This window comes from Ranitomeya imitator, chromosome 1 (genome assembly GCF_032444005.1).
Source record: "Ranitomeya imitator isolate aRanImi1 chromosome 1, aRanImi1.pri, whole genome shotgun sequence".
Taxonomy (NCBI): Eukaryota; Metazoa; Chordata; class Amphibia; order Anura; family Dendrobatidae; genus Ranitomeya; species Ranitomeya imitator.
In genome coordinates, this window is record NC_091282.1 from 781,882,397 (window position 1) to 781,895,729 (window position 13,333).

At 44.5% G+C, this 13,333-nt stretch overlaps 1 protein-coding gene across 1 annotated transcript in view; it reads right to left on the bottom strand.

The window, feature by feature from the left end:
• The window catches only part of ITPK1 (inositol-tetrakisphosphate 1-kinase), a 207,014-nt gene that overhangs the window by 147,774 nt on the left and 45,907 nt on the right, over window positions 1–13,333 (bottom strand). Inside the window, exon 3 of the mRNA XM_069737043.1 lies at window positions 10,833–10,857. Within this exon, the coding sequence (XP_069593144.1) occupies window positions 10,833–10,857 (25 nt within the window). The remainder of the gene's footprint in view (window positions 1–10,832; window positions 10,858–13,333) is intronic.

Consider the following 13,333-nt stretch of genomic DNA (forward strand, 5'->3'; position numbering starts at 1 on the left):
AATAGCCTTGTGTGTGTTTTCATCAGTGTAGCAGTGGAGGGATAACCAAGATAAGCCCCCCTGCACATGTGATAGCCGTCTGCTGGACTAAAGTCACCCCGATCCGTGACGTAGGGGTGACAGTCATGGTGTGAATCGTGACATATTAAAAGTCCCTTTAATTATGGCCCTGAAATCACAGATCACCAGATGTGGAGAGGCGAAGCCGAACCCTCGCTGCCCTCATGCTGGAAATATATCAACTTCCCAGAGGACTAGAGGAAATGATGACAGGAGATCATTATACCAAACATAACACTACATTAAAGGAGAAACCGCACATCTAGAGAAGACCATTCACTGTGCAAACAACAACCTTCCCCGGGAGAGGAATGTTTGTGCCTATGACAACACTGCATGGACTTCTTTCTGGCAGCCTACAGTTATCATTGGGAAACTAGTCACATCGCTTATTGATAATGTTCTTCAACATGCCAAAATAATGAAACTTAAGCTACACATACACAAAACATATCCTGGTTTAACCTGGACATCTCCAGTATTTAATTATATACAGAGAGTAAGGAAAGTATACAGACAAGATGGGGTGAAGAGTGTACATTAATGAGAAAAAAAAATAACTTTTTTGAATTTACCAAATGGCTGCAATGAAACAGAGTGAAAATTTAAAGGGGTCCGAATACTTTCCATACCCACTGTATGTACAGCTGGTATAACCTGGACATCTCCTGTATATAATTATATATGTACAGCTGGTATAACCTGGACATCTCCTGTATATAATTATATATGTACAGCTGGTATAACCTGGACATCTCCTGTATATAATTATATATGTACAGCTGGTATAACCTGGACATCTCCTGCATATAATTATATATGTACAGCTGGTATAACCTGGACATCTCCTGTATATAATTACATATGTACAGCCGGTATAACCTGGGCATCTCCTGTATATAATTATACAGTATATGTACAGCCGGTATAACCTGGGCATCGCCTGTATATAATTACCGTATATACTCGAGTATAAACCGACCCGAGTATAAGCCGAGACCCCTAATTTTACCACAAAAAACTGGGAAAACTTAATGACTCGAGTATAAGCCTAGGGTGGAAAATGCAGCAGCTACCGGTAAATGTCAAAAATAAATACCAATAAAAGTAAAATTAATTGTTAAGTGTTTTGAAAATCCATGTTGAATCAGGAGCCCCATATAATGCTCCATACAGTTCATGATGGGCCCCATAAGATGCTCCATATTAAAATATGCCCCATATAATGCTGCACAAATGTTGATTATGGCCCCATAAGATGCTCCATAGAGACATTTGCCCTATATAATGCTCCACAAATGTTTATTATGGCCCCATAAGATGCTCCATAGAGATATTTGCCCCATATAATGCTCCACAAATGCTGATTATGGCCCCCATAAGATGCTCCATAGACTATTATGCCCCATATGCTGTTGCTGCGGTTAAAAAAAAAATGACATACTCGCCTCTCGTCGCTCAGGCCCCGGAACTTGCTATATTCCTTGCTACATCTCCTGTATATAATTATATATGTACAGCTGGTATAACCTGGACATCTCCTGTATATAATTATATATGTACAGCTGGTGTAACCTGGACATCTCCTGTATATATTTATATACCGTATATACTCGAGTATAAGCCGAGATTTTCAGCCCAAATTTTTGGGCTGAAAGTGCCCCTCTCGGCTTATACTCGAGTCAAGGTGGGTGGCAGGGTCGGCGGGTGAGGGCGCTGAGGCATACTTACCTGCTTCCAGCGATCCTGACGCTCCCCCTGCCGTCCCACGGTCTTCTGTGCTGCAGCTCTTCCTCTATCAGCGGTCACGTGTGACCGCTCATTAGAGAAATGAATAGGCGGCTCCACCTCCCATAGGGGTGGAGCCGCCTATTCATTTCTCTAATCAGCGGTAACGGTGACCGCTGATAGAGGAAGAAGTTGCGGCACCGAAGACCAGCTGTCCGGGGGAAGGAGCCGGACGCCGGGAGCAGGTAAGCATCGCATATTTATTTGTCCACGTTCCAGCCGCCGCTCCATCTTCCCGTCGTCTCTGCGCTCTGACTGTTCAGGTCAGAGGGCGCGATGACGCATATAGTGTGCGCGGCGCCCTCTGCCTGATCAGTCAGTGCAGAGACGCCGGGACGAGACGCCGGGACCGGACGCCGGGAGCTGCAAGCAAGAGAGATGAGTATGTGTTTTTTTTTTTTTTTACTGCAGCAGCAGCAGCAGCAGCGACAATGGCACAGCTTTCTATGGGGAAATATGAACGGTGCAGAGCACTATATGGGGCACAGCTATAGGGCAATAATGAACGGCGCAGAGCACTATATGGGGCACAGCTATAGGGCAATAATGAACGGTGCAGAGCACTATATGGGGCACAGCTATAGGGCAATAATGAACGGCGCAGAGCACTATATGGGGCATAGCTATAGGGCAATAATGAACGGTGCAGAGCACTATATGGGGCAATAATAAACAGTGCAGAGCACTATATGGCACAGCTATCGGGAAATAATGAACGGTGCAGAGCACTACATGGAACAGCTATGGGGAAATGCAGAGCACTATATGGCACAGCTATGGGGAAATAATGATCTATTTTTATTATTGAAATTCACCGGTAAATGCTGCATTTCCACCCTAGGCTTATACTCGAGTCAATAAGTTTTCCCAGTTTTTTGTGGCAAAATTAGGGGGGTCGGCTTATACTCGGTCGGCTTATACTCGAGTATATACGGTATGTGCAGCTCAGCTGGTATCATCTGGGCATCTCCTGTATATAATTATATATGTGCAGCTGGTATTATCTGGGCATCTCCTGTAAATAATCAGATATGTACAGGTGGTGTAACCTGGACACAGGGTGGATAAAAATCAATGTTTTTTTTTAAAAAAAAATTAAAAAAAAAATCGGATTTTTTTTTATTTAAATCGGATTTTTTTTCAATTAACTGCTTTTTGAGGAAAATATTTTACCATCCAAAGGTTCTTCCATCATGAGATAAAGCTGAGTTGTTTAACTCAGTAGAATAAAGGCTGTATATGTGTATCATTCACAATGCCATGCTCTTCCAGAGGTTTCTGTAGGATTAGTGGGCAGTTTCTCTCCTATATTATCACAGACGCTCGCTTTACTTATGCAGTTCTCAAAACTGAATTTGACTCCGCAGAGGTCCCAGCCTCTTCTTCACGGCAAAAATGTTACAACATGAACAGAGTTCAGAAAAAGACCTTAATCCTATTGTTCTACAAACCTATGAATACAGAATCAACCCATTCAGTGCCAAGTCCAAAAAGTTAGACAATATGTTTCTGATTGTTTGGAGTGGAATAGATCTGCACAACACAAGAAGAATGTGAATCTTCTGAGATGAGAAGTCATCTTCATCACCGCACTTCTCAAGATGTTGCCTCATTCGCGCCACCAGGCCTTGCATCTCTTTGTTGCATCGTTTGCATTTTGCACGCATGCCTGCCTTACCGATAGGCGAAGGAGCTTCATTAAAATATTCCCAAACTGGGTCTCTTTTACGGCCTGCTGCCATTATAAGGAAAGAATGTAATGAACCTCAGATCGTACACACAAACAGATCCAGACTTGTCTGTCTGTGGCTATGCTGCAGTATTGTGCTCAAAGTTTCACTTTCATTTTCTTGTCTGCTTGCCCTTCCTCCTCCTCACACTTAGATTCACATTCTTCTTGTGTTGTGCAGATCTATTCCACTCCAAACAATCAGAAACATATTGTCTAACTTCTTGGACTTGGCACTGAAGGGGTTGATTCTGTATTCATAGGTTTGTAGAACAATAGGATTAAGGTCTTTTTCTCAACTCTGTTCATGTTGTAACATTTTTGCCGTGAAGAAGAGGCTGGGACCTCTGCGGAGTCAAATTCAGTTAGGTAGAAACTTTGATGTAAATCACTGATTTAAATCAAGCCTTACTGACTAGTGATTTAAATCAGTTAGATTTAAATCAAATCCACCCTGCCTGGACATCTATATATAATTATATTTGTGCAGCCGGTATAACTTGGATAATAAAGGAATGATTCCAGTCACTGACAGCTAGCGGAGAAGACGTGACAACCCATTTAAACATAGAGTATATCTGTTCTGTAAAACTATAACCACAGCCATTAAAATAATAGTCTTTATTTGATTCCCTAAATGTGCTGGGAATAATATACATTCTTGAGAGGTTTTCTATGTTGCTTCATTTAAATGGTTACACTGCTTTTAGGGACCCTGATGGGCATATGTACCTTTCATAAGATGTCCCATGTGATATTTCCAATGCTGTCAGTTGCGCCTTAGTGACAAGCCATCATCTTTTTGTAGTTAGAATTCACCAATACTATGCAAACCCGAGGAACAACTACAATGCAGCAGATCTCTGCAGAATTGGAAATATACATTGAGTTCACTTCATCGACCTCTCAGTATTTCGGTGTCAGTGTTCACCTTTGCCTTGCATTGTATTCATGACCAAGAAGAACTGAGTTATGGGTCCCCTGCTGAATAATGGTTGTATTTCTATTCCATTGCTGTTATTAACACAGAGGAATTAAACTTATTTCGTTTTTAGAGTAGTTGTCGCCTTGCAGGTCCTCCTTAAAGAATATGATTTTTAAACTCTGAGAACAAACTGACATTTTGCAGAAAGCAGCAGCTGAAGGATTTTTGCAGCGTTTCCAGCTGTCACTTAACTGCGACATAAGATTACCACATTTGAATACAAGTGCTTTTGTTATCAGGGTGCAAATAAGCTGCCAGCTCCTCCGCCTTCAACCGGGGCCTTCCAAGGCGGCACGGGAAGGCGAGATAAACAATTATGAAAGGAAATGCAAATATAATTTTTTTTTTCCTTGAAAAGGAAAAATCATCTGGAACTTATAATAATATAATAATTTTTATTTATATAGCACCAACATATTCCGCAGCGCTTTACAAATTATAGACGGGAATTGTACAGACAATAGACATTACAGCATAACAGAAATATAGTTCAATACAGATACCAGGAGGAGTGAGGGCACTGCTCGCAAGCTTACAAACTATGAGGAAAAGGGGAGACACGAGAGGTGGATGGTAACAGTTGCTTTAGTTATTCAGACCGGCCATAGTGTAAGAACAAGAGTACAAAAAGTGGTGCTCTATATTATATGGTAATCCTGAGCCTTCTAGTTCATGAATAAATATGGAGTAGTCACTGTGTACAATACATTATTTACATGTTACCGATCTTGAGTTACATCCTGTATTATACTCAAGAGCTGCACTCACTATTCTGCTGGTGCAGTCACTGTGTACATACATTACTGATCCTGTACTGATCCTGAGTTACATCCTGTATTATACTCCAGAGCTGCACTCACTATTCTGCTGGTGCAGTCACTGTGTACATACATTACATTACTGATCCTGAGTTACATCCTGTATTATACTCCAGAGCTGCACTCACTATTCTGCTGGTGCAGTCACTGTGTACATACATTACATTACTGATCCTGAGTTACATCCTGTATTATACTCCAGATCTGCACTCACTATTCTGCTGGTGCAGTCACTGTGTACATACATTACATTACTGATCCTGTACTGATCCTGTATTATACCCCAGAGCTGCACTCACTATTCTGCTGGTGTAGTCACTGTGTACATATATTATTTATCCTATAATAATAATAATAATAATTTTTATTTATATAGCGCCAACATATTCCACAGCAGTTTACAATTAAGCGGCGACATGTATAGACAATAAATTTAATACAAGTTAAGACAATTTAAATAGTGACATTAGGAGTGAGGTCCCTGCTTGCAAGCTTACAATCTAAAATCATATATTATACTCCAGAGCTGCACACACTATTCTGTACATTACTGATTCTGTAGTGATCCTGAGTTACATCCTGTATTAAACCCCAGAGCTGCGCTCACTATTCTGCTGGTGCAGTCACTGTGTACATACATTACTGATCCTGAGTTATATCCTGTATTATACTCCAGAGCTGCACTCACTATTCTGCTGGTGCAGTCACTGTGTACATACATTACATTACTGATCCTGAGTTACATCCTGTAATTTATACTCCAGGGCTGCACTCACTATTCTGCTGGTGCAGTCATTGTGTACATATATTGCATTACTGATCTTGAGTTACATCCTGTATTATACCCCAGAGCTGCACTCACTATTCTGCTGGTGCAGTCACTGTGTACATACATTACATTACTGATCCTGTACTGATCCTGACTTACATTCTGTATTATACTCCAGAGCTGCACTCACTCTTCTGCTGGTGAAGTCACTGTGTACATACATTACATTACTGATCCTGAGTTACATCCTGTACTACACCCCAGAGCTGAACTCACTAGTCTGCTGGTGCAGTCACTGTGTACATACATTATATTACTGTTCCTGAGTTAAATCTATAATATAACGCTGGGAGCGTCACTCTGTCCGAAGCCTTTATAGACTGCGCAGGCGCAAGCGCCGGCGCAGTCTGGGCCTCACAGAGTGACGCTCCTGGGAGATCGCGGTATGCGTTCACACTGAACGCACACCGCGATCTCCAACAGAGAAGCAGGGACCGCCAGGAGGGTGAGTATCGGCCATATTCACCTGTCCTGCGTTCCACCGCTGAGCGCCGCCATCTTCCCGATCTTCGGCCTGTGACCTTCAGTTCAGAGGGCGCGATGACACGCTTAATGCGCGCCGGCGCCGCCCTCTGACTGAACAGTCACAGCCAGGAGATCGGGAAGATGGCGGCGCGCAGCGCTGGAACGGGACAGACAGGTGAGTATGGTAAGTGCTGGGGGGCCTGAGCTGGCGGCGATACCGGCACCTGACCCCCACAGCGCGCCGGTGTCCCCGCCTGCTCAGGCCCCCGGATGGGTGTAGCACATGACAGGATGGGGACGCAGGATGGTTGCAGCACATACCAGGATGGGGACGCAGGATGGTTGCAGCACATACCAGGATGGGGACGCAGGATGGTTGCAGCACACACCAGGATGGGGACGCAGGATGGGGACGCAGCACATACCAGGATGGGGACGCAGGATGGGTGCAGCACATGACAGGATGGGGACGCAGGATGGGAGCAGCACATACCAGGATGGGGACGCAGGATGGGGACACAGGATGGGTGCAGCACATACCAGGATGGGGACACAGGATGGGTGCAGCAAATGACAGGATGGGGACGCAGGATGGGTGCAGCACATACCAGGATGGGGACGCAGGATGGGTGCAGCACATGACAGGATGGGGACGCAGGATGGGTGCAGCACATACCAGGATGGGGACGCAGGATGGGTGCAGCACATGACAGGATGGGGGCGCAGGATGGGTGCAGCACATGACAGGATGGGGACGCAGGATGGGTGCAGCACATGACAGGATGGGGAAGCAGGATGGGTGCAGCACATACCAGGATGGGGACGCAGGATGGGTGCAGCACATAACAGGATGGAGGCACAGGATGGGTGCAGCACATGACAGGATGGAGGCGCAGGATGGGTGCAGCACATGACAGGATGGGGACGCAGGATGGGTGCAGCACATACCCGGATGGGGACGCAGGATGGGTGCAGCACATGACAGGATGGGGACGCAGGATGGGTGCAGCACATGACAGGATGGGGACGCAGGATGGGTGCAGCACATACCAGGATGGGGACGCAGGATGGGTGCAGCACATGACAGGATGGGGACGCAGGATGGGTGCAGCACATACCAGGATGGAGACGCAGGATGGGGACACAGGAAGGGTGCAGCACATGACAGGATGGGGACGCAGGATGGGTGCAGCACATGACAGGATGGGGGCGCAGGATGGGTGCAGCACATGACAGGATGGGGACGCAGGATGGGTGCAGCACATGACAGGATGGGGACGCAGAATGGGTGCAGCACATACCAGGATGGGGACGCAGAATGGGTGCAGCACATGACAGGATGGGGGCACAGGATGGGTGCAGCACATGACAGGATGGGACGCAGGATGGGTGCAGCACATGACAGGATGGGGGCGCAGGATGGGTGCAACACATGACAGGATGGGGGCGCAGGATGGGTGCAGCACATGACAGGATGGGGACGCAGGATGGGTGCAGCACATGACAGGATGGGGATGCAGGATGGGTGCAGCACATGACAGGATGGGGGCGCAGGATGGGTGCAGCACATGACAGGATGGGGACGCAGGATGGGTGCAGCACATGACAGGATGGGGATGCAGGATGGGTGCAGCACATGACAGGATGGGGACGCAGGATGGATGCAGCACATAACAGGATGGGGACACAGGATGGGGACGCAGGATGGGTGCAGCACATACCAGGATGGGGACGCAGGATGGGTGCAGCACATGACAGGATGGAGGCGCAGGATGGGTGCAGCACATGACAGAATGGGGACGCAGGATGGGTGCAGCACATGACAGGATGGGGACGCAGGATGGATGCAGCACGACAGGATGGGGGCGCAGGATGGGTGCAGCACATGACAGGATGGGGACGCAGGATGGGTGCAGCACATGACAGGATGGGGAAACAGGATGGGTGCAGCACATGACAGGATGGGGACGCAGGATGGGTGCAGCACATGACAGGATGGGGATGCAGGATGGAGCAGCACATACCAGGATGGAGACCATATACCAATATAAATGCTCGCCACCCGGGCGTACAACGGGTTCAATAGCTAGTCCTGTATAAGGCTGTATGCACAGTGTGTGTTTTTCTTTGCGTTTTGGCAGCATTTTTTCCAAACCGAAATGGGCCAAAAACGCTATGAAATACTTATGGAAACTAATTCAATGACAATCCTGAAGTGTTGCGCACATCACATGATCAGTAAATTTCCTTTGAGTTTTTGCAGTGCGTTTTTTGGTGTGCAGCATGTTAATTCTTTCTACAATGTTTTTCACCCATTGACTTTAATTGGGTCAGTCAAAACTACAGCAAAAACCGCAGGAATAAAAAGGTTTGCGGATTTTCTGAGTTTGTTTGCGTTTATACCGGCTTTCTATGGTGTTTCAGTGTGGGAAACACTGGTGCAGTGGTTCTTATCGGCGGTAACGCTACCGCCGGTAAGATACTCGGTCAGTGTGCTGCCGGGTCACGCTGTCAGATGTCAGCGTGACCCCGCAGCTGTGAATGTGACCCGCAGTGGTGACCAGCGGTAAAAAGCTTACTGCAGGTCAGCAGGCATGGGCGGAGGAGACTACTGCTCCCATCGGGCTACGTCTGCGGTCACTGATCTGCCGCCGCCTGTGCTCACAGTTATATATAATTTAAAAAAAAGTAAAATAATTACATATACATTCAAATAAAAATAAAAAACCCATCATACTCACCTAACACCGAATTTCCTCATCTCATCTCCTAGAAAAATGTAAAATAATAAACCACCATATAGACACCTGTCCGCCACAGTCCAGGTAAGCCCGAGTGTCCCATGGCGATCTCACATGCAGAAAAGTCACATCAGGAGTGTATCACTGAGCTGCCATGAGAAAGCTCACCAGAGCTGGTCAGCTCCCTGTTCTCCCTTACGGCGCCGCTGAGTGAGAACTTTCTCAGCTCATTGCGGGAGCGATTACTTCCTGTCAGTGTATCGCCGGCTGTCTTTGATAGTAGTCACACCAGTGACTGCTTTCAAAGACATCATGATCGTCGTGGGACATTATGACAGGTGAGAAATATTGTGGTTTATTATTTTATTTTTGTTGCAGGAAACTGCGTCAGTGGATTAGGCGTTTGGCGAGTATGGTTTAATTAATAATCATTAAAGGAGTCTATGTGCCTTTAATTGATGCGCCTTTTCTGGGGCGGCTGAGAGCTGATGTTTTTAGTCTGGAAAGGGGCCAATATCCATGGCCACTTCCTAGACTATTAATATCAGCCTGCAGCTGTCTGCCTAACCGTTGCTGGTTAGATTTTATAGGGGGAGCCTATGTCAATTTTTTTCTGGGGTCCCCCCTGTAAACTAGCCAGTAAGGGCTAAGCAAACAGCTGTGAGCTGATATTCATAGCCTGGGAACCTTTATGGCTATTGGCTCCGTCCCAGAATATTAACATCAGCCCTCATGTTTCCCTCTGCTGGCTATTAAAATTACGCGGGAGACCACGCAATTTTTTTAATTATTTTTTTTCCTTTAAAATTAACAGTTGCTGTTTGGTTACAGCCTATTCAGTTCGTTCTGTTAATGCCCCTACATAGGATGGTGACAATGTGTGTGTTTGTTTGTATTTACTTACCGACTTAGTAATGAGGGTGTCCTGCTGACACCTTTTGATTACTAAGCCTAGGGCTAGATGTCAATGACAGTTGCTGACACCAAACCCTAATCCCATAACCCTAATGCCACTGCTTCAGCATGAAAAAGGTGGTGTTGAACCAAGAAAATACATCACAAAACTTTTTTTTTAAATATCTTTATTTAGCTAAAAAAAGCCTTCATTGCTATATAGAAACGTATGCCAAATCTCATGCATAAAAGCATACATAAACGCGTGTTTTTGCCTCAGCGTTTTTCCTTCCAAGAGATGCAGAAACCTTGCAGAAATTTCAGCAAGCAAATAGTCAACGTGTGCACATAGCCTTTTACTCCAGAGAGGCACTCACTATTCTACTGGTGAATTCACTATGCACATAAGCAAGATATCCACTTTCACGGTTTTCAATGATTTCTCTGGATTAGGAAGTCAGATAAAACCAACTATGATATATGCAATTTATGAAGTCTGAAAATAAAAAGTGATCCTACTCACCTGTACGACTTCAATCCCTCGCTTCCTAGAAGAGGAAAAGAAAATTTCAATAAGAAACAACATAAATAGTCAGTAATAGTGGTATGCTAAATATTAATGAATAGTTATTAATTCTTCTTAATTCTGTACTGAGCACATTGCCTTGTGGAAGGTTTAGCTAATATTACATGTATTACTCCTGTACTTAGCTCAGGGTAGATGGTAACACCATATGTAGCAAACACGTGCTATGTCGGACATATATGCCCACGCGACCCACAGGAAGGGGAGGACACACTTTACACGGACACCAAGTAGACACCAGGTTGTATACTGGACAGCTGATATGCGAGTTAACCACATGATTTTTCATTCAACCATGTTTTTGACAGAGACAGACGCAATCTAGTATTCAGGATCCCAGAAAAGATGGGGAACAAACGGACAATCTCTTTGTAACTATTTGACCTATTTTATGTTTTGCTGCAATGATGCTTTTTGGTGGACAATCCAATAAACCACTACATTTTTTTTAATAAGAAACATCGTGACATTATCTTTAGAGTATCGCATCTGGTAAAGACCCCTGAATAAATAAATATACAAAACAAGTACGGTATATTTAACATGGTAACAGCAGAAGCTTCAGGTGCTGGTGTACGTGCCAGTGACCACTCCTGCAGCTCTAGAAAGAGTATGGACTTTATTACACCCAATAGTTTATGAGAAATGTACCTCTCTCAACAAAGTCTCTTCCCCAAGCTCACTATATAAAGAGAAATGAATGATACCCAAAAGCACAGACTACAAGTTAAAATACAGATTTCAGGGTCACAGATAAACAAATGGAAGACGTATTCCATCACTGAGCGGTGATACAATCTGAGCGAAATTTGTGGCTTTCCCAGGCTCGAAATGCAATTATCAAAACATAATACAGGAATGACGCGACATCTGGAATAGCGGGATGTTTTAGGATCTACTGTTTATGGCAGGAATCACTCTGATTAGTATCATAGTAACATAGTTATTAAGGTTGAAGGAAGACTTTAAGTCCATCTAGTTCAACCCATAGCCTAACCTAACATGCCCTAACATGTTGATCCAGAGGAAGGCAAAAAAAAACCCATGTGGCAAATAGTAAGCTCCACTTTGGGGAAAAAAATTCCTTCCGGACTCCACATACGGCAATCAGACTAGTTCCCTGGATCAACGCCCTATCAAGGAATCTAGTGTATATACCCTGTAACATTATACTTTTCCAGAAAGGTATCCAGTCCCCTCTTAAATTTAATTAATGAATCACTCATTATAACATCATACGGCAGAGAGTTCCATAGTCTCACTGCTCTTACAGTAAAGAACCAGCATCTGTTATTATGCCTAAACCTTCTTTCCTCCAGACGTAGAGGATGCCCCCTTGTCCCTGTCTCAGGTCTATATTTAAAAAGATCATCAGAAAGGTCTTTGTACTGTCCCCTCATATTTATACATTAAAATAAGATCACCCCTTAGTCTTCGTTTTTCCAAATTAAATAGCCCCAAGTGTAATAACCTATCTTGGTATTGCAGACCCCCCAGTCCTCTAATAACCTTGGTCGCTGTTCTCTGCACCCGCTCTAGTTCAGCTATGTCTTTCTTATACACCGGAGACCAGAACTGTGCACAGTATTCTAAGTGTGGTCGAACTAGTGACTTGTATAAAGGTAAAATTATGTTCTCCTCATGAGCATCTATGCCTCTTTTAATGCATCCCATTATTTTATTTGCCTTTGTAGCAGCTGCCTGAAACTGGCCACTGAACATGAGTTTGTCATCCACCCATACACCCAGGTCTTTTTCATTGACGGTTTTGCCCAGAGTTTTAGAATTAAGCACATAATTATACATCTTATTACTTCTACCCAAGTGCATGACCTTACATTTATCCCCATTAAAGCTCATTTGCCATTTATCAGCCCAAGCTTCTAGTTTACATAAATCATCCTGTAATATAAAATTGTCCTCCTCTGTATTGATTACCCTGCAGAGTTTAGTGTCATCTGCAAATATTGAAATTCTGCTCTGAATGCCCCCTACAAGGTCATTAATAAATGTTAAAAAGAAGAGGGCCCAATACTGACCCTTGTGGTACCCCACTGCTAACCGTGACCCAGTCCGAGTGTGCTCCATTAATAACCACCCTTTGTTTCCTATCCCTGAGCCAGCTCTTAACCCACTTACACATATTTTCCCCTATCCCCATTATTCTCATTTTATGTATCAACCTTTTGTGTGGCAACGTATCAAAAGCTTTTGAAAAGTCCATATACACTACGTCCACTGGGTTCCCTTGGTCCAGTCCGGAACTTACCTCTTCATAGAAGCTGATCAGATTAGTCTGACATGAATCTGTCATGAAGGCTCCAGCACCGATATAATATAAAGCTACTTTATAAATGAGGGACGGATATAAGAGGGTCTGATAACGCTCTAGTACTGATATAACCTCCAGACATTACATGTGACTGATATTAGCCTCT